Genomic DNA, 21,475 nt, shown 5'->3' with positions numbered 1-21,475 from the left:
GTAAAAATCTCGACACGAGGCACTCGAAACGATTCGATCTCGATCCTCCGCAAACATCGAACCGCAACAGCGATACGTACCAGCAAAATAGCGTGTAATACGAAACGTTCCGGCGAAAACTCGAGGGGGTTCGAAGCTGGTTTCGCGTTGCCTGTATACTGTGGGAACGCGTGACTCGGGGTTGTTTTCCTTGTAGGCGGTGCTCGTGGATCCTTTTCGGGTTTGCGGTTCGGTTTTTCGACCCGTGCGGATGTTGTGCCCGTTTTTCCAACGCCACGTGACTCCTCGATAATGTTTCGGCGGGCGTAATCACGTGTGCCCTCCTCTTCGGGCACGCGTGCCCCATTGTTAACCGAGTTTACGCGATCAGAGATTAAGTGGCCCTTGATGGGAACTAAACGCCGTTTAAACCGCACTCGCGATTACGCGCGATAAAAGAATGTTTTCTGCTGGCGATTGTTACGACATTCGTAGTTACGCAACGACGATCGACGAACCCTTAACGAGGGTTTTCAAGCTAACCTTCTATGGGCTCGTGCAACATTCAGGTCACGCGATGTATCGACATTTTACCAAATAATAAAGTCTTATAAATAATTCAATCAAATGACAGGTTTGATATTTTCAAATTGTAGGTTGTCCCGAAAGTTTCTTTCGTAATTTGCAGTTTCATTCATCATTTCATTTAGACAGATTACTTTAATAGACATAAAAGGTGAATATTTATGGGACCGACTGTACGTATTAATTACATAATAACTCTGTGATAACTAATGAACGTTATGGATGGCAGTTGGCAGCAGCAACCTGAAATATCAATATGAATACTTTGCAAGTTGTTTGCAGACGAAATAAGGGGTTAAAATAATAATTATTTCCTGCAATTCTGAATGTTTAATATAAATGTTTGATACGCATGTTGAAAGTACCTGTCTCGAACAGTACTTCTGGCAATTTTTATTTAGAAAAAGTAGTCGCACCACACTACTGGAATTTTTTGAATGAAACAATGTAATAACCACTTTTCTTTGCAGCTTTCAAATTAACCCTAATGCGAATTATTATCAATTACAGCCATAAATATTCTACGTTGTATTCGATATATTCATTTTTTAGAAAGTTTAACGTAGACGTCTAATATTTGTTTGCTTGGACCACATTTGTTTAACGTTAAATAAGATTACGATTGATCACTGTCGATTTGGCTATCGAAGTGTACGTCTAAATCTATCCAGGCTATGAATGAGGATATTGCACAGGTAGGTCCACGACGAGCGTGCTCGTTTCCCAGGTAAATTATTTACGATCGCGTTGCGAGAAAAGTGCCATCAAGTTGAAGCACAGCTGACACGATGTCCTATAAAAACGTTACGGTGGTTGCCACGATAAGACACCACATTGTCCCCGACATGTCTAAATCCTCGCGATGAAACCTCGAGATAGTAAAAACACCCCGGAGTTAATCAGAGTTTCTCTTTGTTTAAATTAATTTTATTCCCTACCAGCGCTCACGCGTCTCCTTCACAAACTCTTCTTTATTAACGTTACAAGCTTCTATTATACTTTATTGTATTTAAGTTGTACACACGGTTTGCTTTAACCGACTTAATTAGTTTATTCTTTTCCTTTTGTTTTAGAACGGAAGATTGAAACACCAAGCTGTTTTCCGATCAAGGAAGAACGTGAGTCTTTTTTTATTTGATATTTATTTTTTTTTCCAAATTCTCTCCCATCTCGCGATCCACACGTGACAATATCCTCACATTCATCCACACTACCGTCGTCCTGCGTCCAATCGGATGACAATCATCCTCCGCCTAGTAAGCTTGTATTTATAAAAACAATCGAAACATTTATTCGAGCATTTTAAGTCGAATTCGTACGCGCAAAGTGTTTTCGAATTTCCCTAAAAAAAATCGTACCCTCGTCGGCTACAGTAGGATCATTTATCGAAAGCAACCGAAGATCCTCGTCGAGGGCTGACCCTTGCCCTTTGGAAGTGGTCATCGAGCCCGATGCCGCAGGGGTACCGAGACATTAAGTACAAGATCATCGACTCTGTCCCATATGTCGTCGAGGACGTAGTGTCAGGCTCGGCAGTTGGTCGCACTCGATCCACAATGACGTTGTTACGTGCGATTACGAGTTGTCTTTCGAGTTGTTTATCATCCACCCAGGGTATCCTCGAAAAGTTTCAAAGCCGAGTGGCGCAGCTTCCATCGAATATGCGGGCTCTCATTGGCCCCCCCTTCCTGCGCGACGCTTTGAAATGTTTTATGGGAACATCAAAGACATTTTACTCGATGACTCCGCGATCGATTCTTAATACTTTACGCAAAGATTATATTTATAAGCTTTAGTGGAGTTCACGTTGTTGGTGGCTGTACATTGTTGCTGTAATTGTAGCAGCGCTTAATTTTTTAGGGTGATGGGACCAGAAATTTTAATATACCTTTCAACAGTATGCAGGATGTGTTGAATAATATATTAATGGAGGGTAAAGTAAACTTTACGTGGCTTTTTAATTTCATTGCGAAGATCCTGGAATTTCTGTGTTGTTGATTGTTGTATTGGTACTCGCAGTGCTTAATTTTTGGCGGTGATGGGACCAGATATACCTTTAATTAATATACCTTTCCACAGTATGCAGGATGTGTTGTTATTACTTGCAATGCTGAAATTTTGAAACAGATGGTGCCACAAACAGATTTAATATCTTTATTAACAGTATAATAATCTATAACAATGATACTGTTGGTGCTTAAATCGTAGCTTAAGTGGTTAATAAACGAATAAATGTAGAAAATCTTTCTCTAAACAGTGACAGGACAATAATTGAAGTGTTACACAGTGTTTTCTTCCTTTACTCCTTTTTATTTCCACTAATACACTCGAAACTCGGCCCACGCTAACCGTCGCTCCATTTTATTTGGCCCCCGGCTAACAAAAGACGTCGTGTGCCACTGTTTCAAAGTCGAGGCACACAGAAGTTATTTGCGTAGAGACGCGTAAGTCGCGACAGCGACAAAAGCGTAGCACCTACGATCTTAGGTAGGAGAAAGGAAACGTGCGCGAGGGAACGCGTGCATATTCATCGGGCGCACATGGTGCCAGAAGCGACGGGGCACCAGTTGCCCCGACACGCTCCTGGCACGTGTGCCTCACGTGCCGGGTCTGATGAGTGGATTGTTCATTCCGACGTTTCGTGAGCCATTTCTGATCCAACCTGAGAGAACCCTGGTCCCGTGCAACACCCTCCACCGAGGGATAATGGAGTAATAATTGACAAACCAAGAAACGAGTTGCAGTTCACTTGTTGGCGCGAGCATTTGCTTATGTAAATACATATTAAAACATACACACGGTCGGTTCCATATATATTGCCACTCCTCTACGTCTATTGAAGAAATTTGTTTAAATTGAATGGTGGGTTTGATGTTTCCAAGTGTACGTTTGTATAAATATGTTGATGCGTGCATCACCGTCTATAAGTCACCGACACTTGCTCGTTTCCAGCAAAATAATCATTAAAACACAGATACAGCTCTCTAGCTTCATTTTATCGTTGATTTTGTAATATTAAATTATTTTACGATAAAGAAGTAGTCTATATAAATATATACATGTATAAGCTTGTTCATATATATATAATAACTAAATGAAATGATAGTTTCGATATTATATATATGTATTTTTATAATAAAAAATTCATTCGGTAATATCGAAACTATCATTTAATTTAGTCAGACTTCTTCAATACACGTAGAAAGGAAGAATATTTCTGGTATTGACTGTTCGTGAAGTACATAAGATAAGTATGTAACGTATTAGAATCATTTTTCTGGTGAGAAGTAAGTTTTCAATATAATTTAATATAAAGGAAATAGAAATTATTTCATACTTTTAACTTAGCACGTTGATTGAGTACATCAATCGAATCTATTGCTGGTTATATATCTAATTAATTCGTTAAGTTGTCAGGCATCGTTGACAGAGGATATAATAATGAAAAATGATTTCAATAAAAATGTATCTATAATTATTTCTCAACGGAAAAGTCGTTGGAAGAATACGCAGAAGATTCACCTACTTGTGTATCTCTTCGGCTGATCGAGACATCGAAGCTCTCCAAACTCGAGCAAATTATTTCGACCTCCTCCACTTGAAGCCTAATTGAATCTACCGGTATACAATTTCCCAACCACCCTCGAACGACGTTTTTCTGAGTCTTCCGTCGTAGAAGAATTACACGGCAGGGCAGTAGCGTCGCGACGTCTGCCCAGCGAATCGATAATGCCCACCGGTGTCCACAACTCCATTAAGATAATTGTGTGGCCGCTTTATTTCTCTTTCCATTTGTCCATCTATCCGTCCGACTACATAACCGTCTCGCTCGAGTCTCCTCGCGTGCACGAACAAGCTGAAACACGGAACAGAAAGAGGGAAACTAACAAGCGAGTTCCGCGAGTCCTGGGGACTCCCTCGTACAGGACGAAACACTCCGCGCTATTCGTCCGACCGAAATAGTTTCATTGTAATGCCGTTGAATCTTCAGCAAACTCGTTTCCACGTTTTCCCCGCTCTCGAGGATCGTCTGACGCTAACTTTCAGCCAGTCCTGCGGTTTTTTTTTTTTAACGAGAGAAGGGAAATTTAGATTTTTATGAGTTGGTTTTAAAATGATTGAGAGCGGAATGAAATGCGAGTGAAAGGTAAGGAGTTTCTAGAGAAAATTCAAATTACTGTCTAGGTTGATTCCGAGCACCGGCTGACGCTAATTTTCGGCGAGAACTACGGTTTCCTGGAAGGAGAGGGAAATTTAGACTTTTATAAGTTGGTTTCAAGATGATTCAGAGTAGAACGAAATGGAGGTGAAGTGTAAGGAGTTCTCAGAAAAAATGTTAAGTACTTGCTTGTTGTCGAGTATCGTCTGACGCTGATTTGGATTTGTCTTTTACGGTTTTCAGTGCGGAAAGAAAAAATTGACTCCTCGTCATTTATCTCTGCGGCGGTTCTATTTCGCTGGTGTTATTACAGAGAGCGAAACGAAACTCCCGAGGGAATAGTAATCGGTGGACTGCGGATCATTATGCGTTTATAGGAAATTTGAATGTACAAGGATCTACAAAATGCGAACAATATGCGAGAATATAAAAAAGATTGAAAGTAGGTTTAATTCTTGTAGGAACGTTCGCGAAGATTTTATTTTGCATAAAGATCCGCGGTATAGTAATCGGTTTCCAGGAAAATTGAATTCCTAAAACAATGTACAATGTACATAGAAGGTTTCGTACGCTCGATAGTTTAATAATTATTCCACTGTCACGATCTCTACCTTTGACAGAGTTTTTCAAATTTCATTTGCAACCCTTTTGGGAACCGATACACAGCAAGCAACAGAGACACCCTCTGACGGAAATCAGCCCGAAGGCACGGCAGAAATGGTACTAACGGCCCCGGGCGATAATTATAGTCGTCAAACGTGGAGATTAAATAGTATTGTAACAAAGTGGCAGAAAAAGCAGCGGACAAAGCGCCTTAGCGTCCGAGCAACGCTCCCAGCGACGTTTTGGCTATCTTCGTCGAGTACTTGGCTTAAGAGGATTGAACAGGTCACGTGTCGACCCGTGTCTACCGGATGTCATGGTTTTGTCGCGTTTAACGCCTCTTCGGAGCGTTTCGCTCCGCGGTAAAGCCATGGGCGTTTCCTTTTTCCGCCCAAATGATCGATGGTCTGGTTCTAGCTCGTGCCATGAGAAACGAGCTCGTATCTGTCGGTGTGACGAGCATATTCTTGGACGCGTCACAAATTTCACTGGGTTAACTCTTTCACCCGCCGATTTTCATTTGTCTTACGAACGAGAACAAATCTTTCTCAGATCGACCTTACTTACACAATGTTTTGACACGTTGACTGCCAGACAAATAACATCAATTTCTGCTAGGATTAAATGTGCCCATAATTACGAAAGTAGTCTAAGTCATGCATTTCTTGAAAAAGAAATTACATCGAATTAATTTAATTTAAAATAATGTGGTGTGAAATAAATAATAAACTCATTTTTTTTTTTTTCTTAATTTTGACTTAGACCACTTTTATAATTATGGGCTCAAATATTATTTCGACTATCGGAGACTACGTAATCAAACATTTATCGTGGTATCTATTTTTGTAACTTCGTCAAAATTCATGGATTTTATTCATTCCGTTTGATGCTTGGCTTTTAGAATTAATTTCTTTAGTTCCCTAGCGAGAAGCACTGTCACCTACGTACAAATTATTTTGTTCTTGTCGTGCTCTGCTACGAGTTCAATCGCGTGAGCTTTTTAAATAGGAAAGAGCTCAAGACTCACTAACTCATTAACTCATTAACAATAAGTTCGTGCGATTTAACTCGTAGCAGAGCACTGCAAGAACAAAATAATTTGACGAGTATACTCGCGCAGAGCACCGAAAAGGTTAAAGCGAGTGTTCGATGACACGTGTCGAGTAAAATTCCTTCGCTAAGAAGTTCATCGCGGAACAGTTGCGAAGGACGTTTCCTCAACGCCTTAAATAGCGTAAATTTAATTATTCGAAAGTCAAAGGCCATCGTCTTCTTCTGGCACACGTTCGTCGACCCTCCGTTATCAATTTATTTCCATTCATTTAACCGTTGCCACAGATACGCCTCCTGCCAATAACCCACCGTTCAACGAGCACTCGAATAATCCTCTTTGGATTATGAACGTAACAACGAGTGGAAGCTCGAGAAATTCGCATGGAGAATAAATGAAAGGCCCACGGGGCTTGGTGCGTACGCGAATAGAAACCAAACGCGTGCTCGGTCGCTCAGCGATCGTGATTGACGATGGATCAGGTGTTCGCGAGATTTTAATTACTGTGATATCGATAATAACTCGAGCTCTTTTGGAATTCGCGATTTCGATACCTGACAGTTTCCATCGAAGAGGTTTTTAGTTCAGATCGAACAGGATTTTTATAAATGGCCAGCAGGACGCACTACAGCGACCATAATAGAGAAGCAGCGATCCATCACGGTTTTGTTAGAGACTATTGTGGGCAAAAAACAGTTTTGCGCGACAATACTCGTCGTCGCCGCACCCACGCGCGAACGACACCGAATGCGTACGTTTCCAGAGGAATGGCTCACGGGCGTCCGTGGCATGCATCGCAAATTACAGGTAGATTTATGGGCGAATCGGGACGTCCAGTAGCCCAGTTCCCATGCTCCACCGCGTAATCGTCCGTGAAGATCCGTTTTTCCGTTAATGGCCACGCGAGTACATCCGCATCCTCTGTTTCGCTTCTCTATGCCTTTTGCAATCCATCTTCAAACAACGCGTTCGAACAAGAAACAAACACGGGAAACCATTCGCGTACAACTGTAAATTTTTCGCTATTCTTTCTTTCGCTATTCTCTTGGAATACTTCTTTAAAATTCGATTTCCCTTATATTAGGGCGAAGCAAAAGTTCGTACGTGTTTTACGTTCTTGCAGTTTGTGCACCTTTTATATTTAATTATTAGCGACGTTAATTTAATGATCGTTTAATTTATTTTCGTTTCAGTAAAATCACGACAAAATTTTGAGCTTCGAGTGCCTTTACGTCACTGCTGGAAGCAAGAGTTTAAAGCTACCGAATATAATATTTTCTTTGCTAATTCACTCGTATGCGTATGCTTATAATGAAGAATTTATTTGGAAACCTCTTAATTTAGACAAGCTTCGATAAATATACAGAGCACGAATACTTATGGGACTGACCCTATATATAAAATTAAAGCGCAGCTTAATAAAATGAAAACATAACAGAAAATTATATCCTTCGAATAGTATTCTTCATGTCCTTATTTTTAATTCACAAGCTTCTCCTGTACCAAGCCCCCGTTCCTCTTCTCGATCTCGATATACTTCACCTCCCTAAATCGATCCAGAATCAATCCGAACCAGTCGACTCGGTTTTCGTTGACGAGTCGAAAGTCAGCGCATCGCGTGGAAATCTGTGAAAGAAAGGAAAACATATCGTCCCCTAATAGCCCTCATTGACGAGAGCACCGTAGACAAGTCGAGGGTAGACGCTCCTGTTTTCATTTCAATTTCTACCCCTTGGCGGTGGCTCGGTCCCTTCACGAGGCCAGATGGCGAACGCTAACGCGCCGTTTCACCATCCCCCTTTCACCTCGTTTCTCTCTCGTCCTCGCGCGGGGGTTCCGCAGCCTAGTCGACGGTAGGTGGAGAGATCGAAATGATTGAACATGTCAATGTTTGGGTTTGGCTTATACCGGCGTGCCTGTAACGCGGTTAACGAATCGGTTTGCTCCTCTAGGGCTTAACTCGCTTTTCCTCGCTCGATTCGTCTGAGGACACGCTGCGGAATGCCTGAGCGGATTTTCGTCGTCGACGAGCGCCGCTTAGTAAACGATACGGCGATCGATAGAAATTAGACGAGGCTAATGGAATCGGTCACGATTAGGTGAGTCAGGGAAGACTTTCGACCGTCGATGTTCTTTTTGGATAAACGGTGCGATGTCTTCGATGGTACGAGGATTATTTCAGGCTCACTATTGGATTCATTTGATGATCCACTTGTTTGACGAAATAATAATTTGTCTTTGTTGATATTAGGGGGGGGGGGGGCAAGAGTTGAGTGATCTTAACACGTTCACTGGCAGACTAAAACTCTTGAAAATGTCTACCTCGTGTAAATTTTGTTTACAGACTATTGGAAGCTGCGTAATGAAACATTTATTTTGGTATTTAGTTTTGTAACTTCATCAAAATTCAAGTATTTCATTTAAATTCATTTTCTATGACATTTAACTTTCAGAATGAATAGTTTTCGTTTTTCAATGAAAAGCACTGTCACCAATATATGGGTGACGTGGCCATGAATGTGTTAATAGAGGTTACGAGGATCTGCAGGAAGCTCCTCGGGTAGCAGCAATTGTATGTCGACATATCGCAATTGAAGCCATTGATTGATTTGGCACATAGTAGTAATTTACCGTTGTACCTTGTTTCCTTCTTTCCTGTTTTAGCAAACAATTGGTTCCTGACTCATCAAGTCTGAATGTATAAAATAAACAATCACTTATTACTGCATATATTTACCTATCTATATGCACACATATACATGTCTTTAGTAAATTTATTTCTTCGGTCCATCGTCGCTTGTGCTCCTATTAAAATAAATATTGGGTTGTCTGAAAAGTGCATGTCCATTTTTGGTAGGTGGTACAGATCTGAATACATCGGAATGGTTAAAAACAAATAACACGAATACATCCCTTAAAAGGTGGAAAGATTGTGTGTTGAGCAAAATTCAAATATGCCTTTGAATTTTTCATAAAAAATATGTAACAATCTATTACAGTACATGAATAATTGCATATGTAACACTGAATTCCGTGGATACAATTAGAATCTTGCGTATATGTCTATGTATACATGTCCTTAAGAAAGTAAGTCGGCGGAAAAGTCACAGAGAGAGATTGAAACCAAAATGGAGGCCCCGCCGACCAAGTTCGGCCGAACTTCGCCAATTCAATTATCAAGCTTGTGGCCGCGGGTACACGGGGCGTCGATGGGGGAGGGGCTAGTTGAAGTGTTTAAATTTAGACGAACGAAATAATAAGATCAAACGGTAAATATCCCCGATGAAAGGCACCGCGTGCAAACAAAACTTTTGAAACGAGGGTGTGCTCGACCGCTTCTGAAAATACATATCGCGATCCTCCGGGGATACCCCGGTGCTCCGTATCGATTGTCGACTGTACGTGCCACCGCGGCGAGTTTTGGTAAACAGTTTGGGCGACACACGAATTAATATCGGCGCGGTTAATTAGAATAAATAACGAAAACCTTTGCGCGGGCGGAGATGTTTTATATATCGATGTATATTCCTGGAAAAACTCCGATTTTTCATTCTTCACGGTGTATTAGGTCCAAAAGTTGGGAAAAATCGGTTATAACGTGTTGTATATTTATGAAGGGCGAAGGGATTCTATATATTTTATTTATATTATAACGATTAAACTGACAAACGTATTTTGTTATTAAAAGACGAAATTCTAAAGCATCTTTTGAATAACCTTTTATATTCTATGCATTCGAACCTCTGGCTTTGGTTTGTGTATTTAGATTGAAAAAATCATCAAGTTCAGTCGGTGTCCCCCACGCATGCCATTAAAAATGTTGCTTTTTCGTTAATATTTTAGAGGAGACTCCATTACGGAACATATGGAGAACGGTTTTTGGATAATGCCTACCTCGCAATGCGCGCGAAACGCAGAAATGAATGACCAGAAACTGGAAGTCATACATGGCGAGGTATATTCTTCTATGGGATACGTAATATATTTTACACGTGAGCGTCGTTCTTTTTTTTTCGGGACAGGGCGAAACGGATATTACGTGTCCTTTTGTTTTCCACGTTTTTAATAGACGTTGGGACACGTTGGGTTTCGTTTAATGAAACCCTACGTTTTTTCGTTGACGAAATGGTAATTTCGAAAGGTAGACAACGATATGAGGAACGTGGGAATCGCTTCCATTGATGATTCTCCGCGTGCCATTTTCGCGTCTCATTGTCGGACAGTGATATTAATTTTGGTAAAATTCTTGTTCCGTTCGAAATTATTCGTGTTACTTATATTATTTATGATTTAGTAGGATATTAATATGTACGAGTGCAGTCCAGATGCTTTCGTCCTATTGCATATCGTGCGCGAAAGACGCAAAAGACCGAAGAAGAAAGGAGGCGCGAAGTGCATAGTCGAACAAGAGACCAATCTGAAATGATTAAAGGAAACGGAGATGAAAAAAGCGCGGAGAAGTGGAGCATAAAAGATGCGTCAAACGACACCTCTCCCTTTGCGTCGATGCTTGTCTCATGGACAAGTCGATTTCAATAATTTTATCACTCTCTTCCATTTGTATTAATTTTATTTTTTTATTATTTATTTATTTATTTATTTTATTATTCGTACATTTATTTATATATATTCTGACAGCCTTCAGTTAGCTAGACTATAACATTCTTGTTTATATTGAATTCCACGAATTCAATATTGACAACGTAGAAGTATGGCCAAAGTCGAAATCAAATAAGTTCCATGCTACGGAATAGCGCCTCTGAAAGCTAAATATTTGCACTGTCTGCGAATTACAGACTCTACAGTACAAACTAACCAATATATTGCTTGACTTCTGCCACTTAAATACAGTGAGATATCGGTACATAAAGATTTCGCAAAAGACCAAAAAAAAAAAGAAATAAAAACAAAACAAAACAAAGAATTCCCATTTCACCAGTTGCCTCCGCTCAAACCGGGAACGTATTTACCAGCAGCGAATGAAACTGGCGTCGAAGTCGGAAAACAACGACCCGTTTCGTAACGACACTGCTAACGACGTGGCGAAGTGAAAATCACGCGGCAAGATTTCGTCGGTCAGAAACCTGAGACGGAGTTGAAAGTCATCCCGTTAATTACGCGGATCGTTCTAACAAATCATCGCGGGGGCGACCGCAAAGCCCGTAATTGCGGGCCTTATGGTTTCGTCCGTGGCACGAGCGCTTCCGCAGCTGACCATCGAGCAGAGTCTATAACGGGAACGCAATATCCCGGAACACCCGTGGACTATGGAAGCCATAATGTAGAGCAAGCGCCCACCGTCCGTGAACGGAGTGATTCACCGAAACGCGCGACAGATGCACGATCTGGAAGATAGCCGGTGGATATAACATTTAACGTTCGGAAGTAGCCCGATAACTTCTGGAAGCCTGGGGGAGGGTTCGCGGCTGTTTTTATGCCAGCCCTTGCGTTGCTTCTTCGACGTGGCTGGGAGATGGGATCGTTAGTCGAAAGGATTCTCCCTTGAGCTAGGGTTCCCTTTCCGTGCCTCCAACCATTTCAAAGTCGAAGCATTTGTCGCTCGTTAGAGTAAATTTTCTACCGCCATTTTGAATTTCTGAATTTTCAGTTCAGATTTGAAATCAGCGGCCTCGAAAACCCCTGGATACCAAGTTTCATCCAAATCGAACATCTTTTCGCATTTTGTGTCTCTACGTCGGATCTGCCATTTTGAATTTCTGAATTTTCAGTTCAGATTTGGAATCAGCGGCCTCGAAAACCCCTGGATACCAAGTTTCATCCAAATCGAACATCTTTTCGCATTTTGTGTCTCTACGTCGGATCCGCCATTTTGAATTTCTGAATTTTCAGTTCAGATTTGGAATCAGCGACCCCGAAAACCCCTATATACCAAGTTTCATCAAAATCGCTCGAAATGTACGATAGATAAATTTGCATCCTTTTAAAGACCTCAGAGGGGTTTTACGTTCAGGAAATACTACAATGTTTACTACTGATTCTTAGAATTTAAAAGGGTTTTCCTTCCAGGAATTCCTACTACTATGTTTACTACGATTTCGTGGAATTTACGCATGGCCTATCCATTCTTAAAATCCTACACGTTATTATTAAAGTAGGAAACTTTGAAATGTAAAATCTCGGCATGGAATCGTCCGATTTGATTCTAACAAAAACCAAATTAAAGGGCGGAATATCTCCTATTTGACAGATAATTATCATAATTGTTAAATACTCTTAAACAATTATTTGTTTATATAAACGAACGTAACTTTAAAGTGCCGTAACTCAGCGCGGAATGGTCCGATTCGATTCTAACAAAAACCAAGTTGAAGGGCGGAATTTCTACTATCGAACCAATAGTTATCGTCACTAATACTCTTAAACAATGTTTGTAATTAATGCATCGAGTATTTTGCTTCGTGCTCTCCGCAATTTTGGCCCAGTATTAATGCCGCGGTCCCGGAGCTGGTAGTTTAGGATTTTTAATTTCGTCACGCGGCTACGTTTCCATTAAACGGCCGCGTTAAAATGGTAACGCGGCTCGCCTCTATTCTTGATCGTCGGCTAAAAAAATTTCACTCCGTTATTCCTCTCGGCTCTCCGTGAAAACAATGAGCCACCCCTCGAAAAGGCAGCGAGAGAAAAGGAGAATAGCACACCAGACGCGGAACAGCAGTCGAGCGCGTTCGGATAGTCGAAAGCTACAGTGGTTCTTAGCCTAGGCTCGATGTATACCGTTGACGCGGCAGAAGAACGAATCTGCTCGTGGTTCGAGTCGCGGCAGGCTTATTAAAAACAAACCGAGCGTTTCACTTGGCTCATAACGTTTCACAAAGTTCTAAGAACGTCTACGTAGGTATACACGTCTGCGTTTGTAGTCCTGCGTTATTAAAATCAATTTAAATTATTAATTCATCTCGACTAACAGTACACACGAATATAATTAAACATGAAAATATGATGTTCAGGTGTTCACCACATATTAAAACACGAGATCCTGGAGTCCCTTCTGTGAAACTCTCTAAAATCGAATGCTCATTCTGCTCGTGTACCAGCAGTGAATTTCTGGAGTTGACCAAAGCTACCACGTCTTGATAGCGAAACACAAAATCCTAGAATTCCTTCGAAACCCTCTTGGACTTAAAAGTTCATTTTTCTCGCGTTCCAACGGTAGATTTCTACGGTCCAAGAGTCTTCTGTGATCCAAGTTGCCCCGAAAAAACAAGCTTCGCGACCTCCACTCGACCGCCAAGGGGCTAGACCACGTTTCAAGAACCACTGCTCTACATCGAGCCTAGAAGTAGTGGATGAGAAAGGGGGTGGAAGGGTGTCTGGTATTCGCACAAAACACGGGGAGGCATTCGTACGCGGATACCGGTATCTGGAACCTGGAAATAAGGGAATCACGCATAATCGGACGTGACAAGTGACGTTCTGTGCTGGGTAGTAAGTCAGCCCCTCTGCTTTTCGTCGGAGCGTTACGACGCCGAGGGGAGCTCGCTTGCTTCACCCTCGGTTGTATTCACGGTACACCCACGCACAATGACTGTCGCTAATAGGTACACGCAGCCCTTGATTAGAATCTAGGAGACGAGAGATGCCCGTGACTTTTGCGAGCTTACGAATGTACGGTTGTTGGGGTGAACAGCTTATCGTGAACGATGGTGTGCTTTGCGGAAATGCGTTCATGTCGAGTAGAAACAGAATTGGGTGAAATTTTAGGTAAGAAACGCGCGATAGTTTCTTCTTTCTTGATAACGAGAAAGCAGTCTAAGCGAGTAGAGAAGTAGTAAGACTTAAGACGTATAAGTTACAAGCTCTTTTATTAATTTATACATTGTACATATAAATGACAAGAAAAAGACGAAAATATCGAAAGAAATTTAAACAAGAGTTAACAAGGCACTACAATCTTCTAAAATATACGTTTAATGCTAAATAGTATTTATAATCATTGTTAGATGTATGGATTAGTTATTCTAACCATAAGTCATTCCGTATTTATTTTAGTTACATCGCGACTCGCATATGCATATAAGTGTCGAAAATGTACAACCTGATGCGACAATAAATAAATGTATATAGAATTGCTCTTCATATTGTTCACTATCTCTAGACCACCGATTCGACAAGAGCGTGAATCAAGAGTGACTGTATAAAAGTAATGAAAAAAAAAGCATGAAAAGTAAAATTTGCACAAACATACGCAGTCCAACCATCGGCAATCGCTCCAAACAGCTGAGCACTCACGACCGATAAATCAACCCTCTTGACCATAGAACGTAATTGTCCACAGGGCAAAAAAAAAAAGAAGAATCCCACCAAACAGATAACTGTATCTGATGTTCCCCGCCAAATTACGCCCACCGCGTGCGAATTATTCGCTTTTTGTACAAACTAGAAGCCTCGTGAAAGTCACGCGATCCCCCGTCCGTTCCTGTTTATTTATGCAACGCGTTAAAGAGTGGTATTACGCGTAGATTGATCGCCAGCTATCCGATAGGAGGCTACCCACGTGTAATTATAATAATGAACCGTAATTTATGATTTATGGCGAACACTGGAGCGGCACCGGTGACGTCTGACACGCGCGACGATGTTCTGAAAGAAATATTATTTCGTGGACGGATGACCTGAACATGCGAACGTCGCATTTAGGTTTCGGATCACGGGTTCGGGGAGCCAGGTGAAGAATATCGATGGAAACAATTTTTGGAATCACGTCGTTAGGGGAGGTTACGATACATCGAACAATATGATGTTTGTTCTACAAATAAATGGCTGCCAGGTTGAACCGTGCGAAAATTTCTACATAATTAAAATGTTGTCTGGAGGTTGTCGAAGATCGGATAATTTAGCGTTTCTCTATTTTTTACCGTCTCCAAATTCACGAATCCTATTCAGATTTTGTTCGATGCCGTCTCATTTTCGCAATTAATTTTCTTGGTTCCCTAATAGAAAGTCCTGTCATTCTTGGGCGACCAATTTGTTAAAGTGGATTCTACAAAAACTTAACATGTCGATATTTATACTTAGGTTTCACGAGTTTATTTGTAGAGTTCTGGAGTTAATTACGAGTGTTCTGTACGAATCTGTACGTATGGTTGCGAGGATCCCTTCTGGCAGAGGGAGTTTCCACCGAAGTTCATCCCACGTGAAACAGAATAATTTCTAACGTTGTTAATGGGCACATAGAATCGACGGGATGCCATAAAAGCGACAGCGTATGAACTTAACGGGAGTATACCTTGAAGGTTAAGTTTAACGATGCACCCTGGAGCAACATAGGACCTGGCTGAGACCGTTCGCTCAATTATGCAGGCTTCTGCTCTCGTCGAAGGAGACTATCTGTGTTCCCTTGTGAAATTGCGTCGATTAATTACAGCCTGCTAATTAGTCGCGTTATTATGTTTCGTTGTAATAGGTAAAAACTGAAAGCAGCGATCGCAATTCGTCAAAATAATGCGAAATAACGTTTGAGATTATCTCTTAATAAACTCCCGGTAGAAATGTATGTAATTTAAACTTCTCCCATTGCATTAAAAAATGAACCCTGATTATAAATATTAATTACTAATTGAAAGTCTTCTCGCGAAAACATTTACCTTTTGGGGATGAAAAAATTATACGATACTAAAATCAGACAGCATATTTGTACGTTAAAATCGATTCACAGATAAAGATTGCGTTGGTTTACGTGTATTGGATTAAAGCAAGAAAAATGATCGATTTAAAATTCGTCCCCCAAGAGATCGGAGTAATTGAACGTGCAGATAACCAAGGAATAATTTCTTTTCGACGGAATAGATGGGAATCGTGGATCCGTCCGCTTTAAAGAGGAGGAACGGGGAGGGATAAAAATTATTTAACAGTCGTAACTGTCGACGAGAGCCAGAAATACGTCCAGAAAGGAAACGAAGAGCGTGCAACGCACGGTTTGGATTACGAGCGGAGCGAGGCTCGACATTAGGTCCTCATGGGACGTTATTAGCGTTGGCTATCATGCGTGGTGCAAATAGAGCGTGCCCGAAACACGAAAGCATTACGCTTGATTACTCAACCTGCCAAGCGATGAAGAGGCATAATACGCGGGTACGGTTGCCCAATCCTCCAGCCTACTTGGAAAACTCGCCAACCGTAGTTCGGATTTAAGGACAAACTCCACCTTGCGCGTTGGAACGAATCGCAGCTCGACTTGGTCGAGTTTCTACCTTCTTTCGACACGTACGAACTTTACATCGCGTTTCAAAGCGACGACTTTTACTTGCTTTTGTCACTGGGTTATTCAAACATTTTTTCTGGATTTTATAAGTATAGGAGAATTATAAATAAGTGTAAGTAGCAAGCGAGGACTTGCACTTGCTTTTGTTATTAGGACATTTCGAACGTTTTTCTGCAGTTTTGGGAATTAAAAAATAAGTAAGTGAAGACTTCTTGGTTTCGTTGTTAGATTCTATTGGAGCATCTTTCTGGAGTCTGAGGAATTATAAATAAGTGTGGATAGTAAGTATAGACTTCCACTTGGTTTCGTTATTAGACCATTCGGACACTCTCCTGAGTTTTGAAAATTAAAAATAAATATTGATAGTAAATGGAAGTACAATCTTTCGTCCGTTATCGTTGCAAAGCTCACGTGCAAATAGAATTTGACAAGCAAATTTATAAAATATTGTACTCCATTGACGAATAGCCACCTTCGAGCAGAAGTAAAAGGTAAAGTATCGTTCACGAGGATTCTGTGGCAAAACAATTTGCCAAAATTCGCTTGGTACTTCCACGAGTATCCTGGATAACGATCTACCCCAACCGAGAGGGACTGTTTATTATCAATTTCGAATCTGTCCCGCGTATTCTTGATACGATCGCAAAATTGGCGCGAGGCTTCTTGGCCGTGGGATTCCATATCCCTTGGGGTTGGAGGGAATGATCTGGATTTCATCCTATTGCGCTATCCCTCGGGGAAACTCGGACGTTCCCTTAATTACTGTGTTTCACCGTCGTTGGAATAATTAAGACCAACAGAGGGGGGGCATTCAGCGAAACGATTATTGTGAAAAATTCTGCCGTTAACGTTTATGCGCGTCCCGTTAATTCGGTTAGATCGTGGCTTCTCGTACTTTCGAGTTTCGAGACGAATGAGACTTTGACGAGGAACCGGGCTGATACTAATAAAAAGCGGCTTGCGTTGTACGATTCTGTTATTTCACTTAATGAAATTCTTTCATCCTATATTGGGTGTAGAAATTAATTCTGTGCCTTTGTGTTAATTCATTTAAAACTAGACTGCGAATCTTTATGCAAAATAAAATCTTGACGAACTTGCTGCAGTCTATTTATAACTATACTGTTTATATTCATATTTATACACACGTAGATAAGGAAGCGAGTATGTTTTACCTTCTATATAATGTAACGTGTATTTTATTATTGATATTTTGTATACTTTTCCAGATTTTCTCTTGTCATAAATGCATAAACATCCACAGTTTACTGATAATTTTAATTTAAATATGAATATTTAATTCATTTTGTTATATTACAGTACCAACCTTGTGAATCTTGTATAGCACCTTATGTCGAGGTTAAAATAATAATAATAATAATAATAATAAGAGGACATCTGAGACGTACAGAATACCTAAATGTAACCGTGTCTCTATAAGTTTTCGCCAAGTCATTGTAACGTCGATGATTGGACGGACAATGCAGGGTCGATCGTTGAGATCATCATGAAACGTCCACCTGCTGTCGCGATTCGTGTCCTACAACCTGCTCGATGGATTTTTCAATCTTTATCGATGGCTGGCCATCAATGGAGACAATTATCCAGTCACGTGTCGATCGGAGTAGCGGTGCATCCGCCGAGAGATGAGCGGAGGCCTCGGGGAGAAGGCAGAGATAGAGCAGGTCCTTTGGTCCTTTGAAGGACTCGACGTTGATGAATGTTGCGCACGTGACCGCCATTATGGTTTTCGTTTGCCACGAGCTTTTCACTCGGAGGCTCGTGTATTTTTAGTGCTGGTAGGCTGGAGTAGGTTGGACATAATTTTTTACACAGTGTTTTCATCTTCTTACGAAGCTCAGAATACAAAGCTCAACTGACAAAGCTTTCAAATGATTTATTTATTTAATTTCGACGTATCGACCACGGTTCCTGGAGTCTTCGGTAGTCACTGATTCATTCTTCGAATTAGAGAATTGTTCTTAAGAAAAAAAAGGCTTGTTTATTCTTACGCAAGTTTAAAGTTGCAGCAAAACTAAATGTCCTCGACTCTCATTTAATAAATTGATTCGCAAATGGTGTATCGATTAACTGCTACACTGCACTTTTAGCAGGCGATTTGAGCCAAAGATAAATCGTGCATCTCGTAGAAGAAGGTATTATTCGGTTGTATAAACGCGACGCGTGCCGAGTACGTGACGCCCAACAGAATCGACGGATGACGATGTAAACAAATCGTGTGAATGACTTTTATCTGATCCTCGTAACAACCGATTCGCCCAAGTGAGATTTGTATCAGTGATTCACGCTGTTGGTTCATTGAAGCCGCGGCTAAACGCCTATTCACGTAAACAGACTCAAATGAACGTACTGTAAACAATGATTTTACACCAGAACTATTCGAAATAAATTCAAATTCAAAGCATTCTTATAATATCTCCTCCACAGATTGCGCTAGATTGCCACACTCAATTATACGTGTTTAGAAACAGTAAAGTACGAAGATGCCCTGTCATGTTCTAAGAAGATGGCTTCTGGCGACGTCGCTATTTTAAAATTGTTAACTAAGGGCCATTTTATTTCAAGATATAAACTCAGACTGTCTCCTTAGGTTAAACTGTTTTATTGCAATGGTACAGGAGTGACAAATTGTCATGCATCGCTAGTAGTCATCTTCCAAGAGCAGAACAGTACATCTAGTCGATCATTCATCGCTAGTGGCCATCTTCCAAGAGCAGAACAGTACATCTAATCGATCCTTCATCGCCAGTGGCCATCTTCTAACAACAGAACAGTACATCTAGTCGGTCCTTCATCGCCAGTGGCCATCTTCCAAGAGCAGAACAGTACATCTAGTCGATCATTCATTGCCAGTAGCCATCTTCCAAGAGCAGAACAGTACATCTAATCGATCCTTCATCGCTAGTGGCCATCTTCCAAGAGCAGAACAGTACATCTAATCGATCCTTCATCGCCAGTGGTCATCTTCTAACAACAGAACAACACATCTAGTCGGTCCTTCATCGCCAGTGGCCATCTTCCAAGAGCAGAACAGTACATCTAGTCGATCATTCATTGCCAGTAGCCATCTTCCAAGAGCAGAACAGTACATCTAGTCGATTCTAGATTGCCAGTGGCCACCTTCCAAGAGCAAAACAGCACATCTAAATCCCCAAGGTGCAGCATCTCCGACTAGACAGTCCCTCGAAGCTTAAATTGGCTTCTTTTGAAGAAGACTCGATCGTCGTCGATATCGCTGCATTCTCTCCACTTCCGTGCGCTTTGTTCGTTCGCAACAACGGCGAAAATTCGGCTAATGTCAACGCTCGTAAAGCCGTGAGCGTATCCTTGGAGCCTGGACGATCCATCCGGTGCCTAGACGACGAAGTCCCGTGCCTCCCTGATTTCCCAAGGGGATTTCGCTTGCAGAGTTCCACACCCTCAAACGGAGCCTCTTCCCATACGTATTCACTCCCATGGAAACCGTGAAACCCGCCGCTGCACCCGGGGCCCGATGATTGCCGTGGCACGCGATTGCGCGCCTCGTAGTTTCATCGCGGAAAAATTTAGCTTCTTTGAAACGCGATAAACCAACGCCAAAAGTTGTAATCTCGAAATCTCTGGCGCACGAGGGAGCCTCCCGGAGAACGTTGCGAACGCAATCGGAGTATGGAGGTTCCTCCAAAAAAGGATTTAGATCCGAAGAAGGAAATGTTTTTTTTTATTTAAATATTCAAGCGTATGGGAACACGATAAATAGATTAATGTAATCAATTTAGAGATTGCAACTAGGAGATTTGTTTACAAGCTTGTAGGAACTGGAATTTGAGCTCAATTGTTTATATTGGAAGGAGTACAATAAACTACGGAACGCAATAAATTGCATTAAATTATATTATAAGAATAAAACGCATTTAATTGTAAGTCCTTTTTATTTCACTCTCATCTCTTGTACATTAAAATATATTTAACAGCAACCACCGGGGTCATCAGGTGCACCGTGGTTCTTGTTCCTTGAAGCTGTACGGAAATCCAGGTCGACCGTAGCTTAGCGTATCGATCTTCGATAATTCCCACAATTCGCGCGGGCGGTGTTTAATCCATTTACTAGAGTTGTTATCCTCCTGTCATCCACTAATCCACCTTCCATGGATTGACACACGTTCGGAGCGAAGTTGAAATTGCTCAGCCTTTCCCACGCAAGAATTTCCCTTAGGAAAGTTTCATCGTCCTCGCCTCCGGGTTACAAATCCTCCTTGCTTTATTCGCTGGCGAAACATTACGAAGCGAGATGAGGGAAAATACAAGATGAGCGGATGATTAAAAATTAGAAGTTACAAGGTTTGAGAATGCAAGTCATTTATTTGACAAGGGTGCTCAGAGTCATTTGGCTATAACGCCTGTTCTCGTTGCGAAGAATTCTACCGTTCGAACCAATCGAAACAAACTCGAGATGAGTGAAAACACGATACGAACTACAGATGACTAAAAATTACAAGAGGATCTCGTTATAAGGTCCTAGTTTGACTTCGTTTATTTGATAAAGGCACGCGTCTCGCACCTGTTCTCGTTGCAAGGAATTCTCTGACACAAGAGATGATCGAATCGATGAAAAATTCTCACTCCAACCCTCAGCAGGGTACCACTATTTTATTATTCTTTCGATCGTCACCGTGAGAAGACGACGCAGCAGCCGATCCGCGATCGCCCTCTGGACCCATGGGTGCCATCCTGGAACGTGTCAAGTGCGTAGCAAGACCAGCCATGAATCCATGGAACACAATGGCAGGTCGTAACACTTGCACGCTGCCCCATAAGCGGATCCAAGCCTCTCTCTCTCTCTCTCTCTCTCTCTCTCTCTCTCTCTCTCTCTCTC

The 21,475-nt window shown here is 41.4% G+C and overlaps 1 protein-coding gene across 1 annotated transcript in view; it reads left to right on the top strand.

The window, feature by feature from the left end:
• Positions 1-21,475, top strand: part of LOC128877539 (LIM/homeobox protein Lhx3) — a 91,984-nt gene that overhangs the window by 11,910 nt on the left and 58,599 nt on the right. The window contains exon 2 of the mRNA XM_054124920.1: positions 1,638-1,682. Within this exon, the coding sequence (XP_053980895.1) occupies positions 1,638-1,682 (45 nt within the window). The remainder of the gene's footprint in view (positions 1-1,637; positions 1,683-21,475) is intronic.

The sequence above is a fragment of the Hylaeus volcanicus genome, chromosome 5 (genome assembly GCF_026283585.1).
Source record: "Hylaeus volcanicus isolate JK05 chromosome 5, UHH_iyHylVolc1.0_haploid, whole genome shotgun sequence".
Taxonomy (NCBI): Eukaryota; Metazoa; Arthropoda; class Insecta; order Hymenoptera; family Colletidae; genus Hylaeus; species Hylaeus volcanicus.
This window is presented reverse-complemented; position numbering and strand designations above follow the sequence as displayed.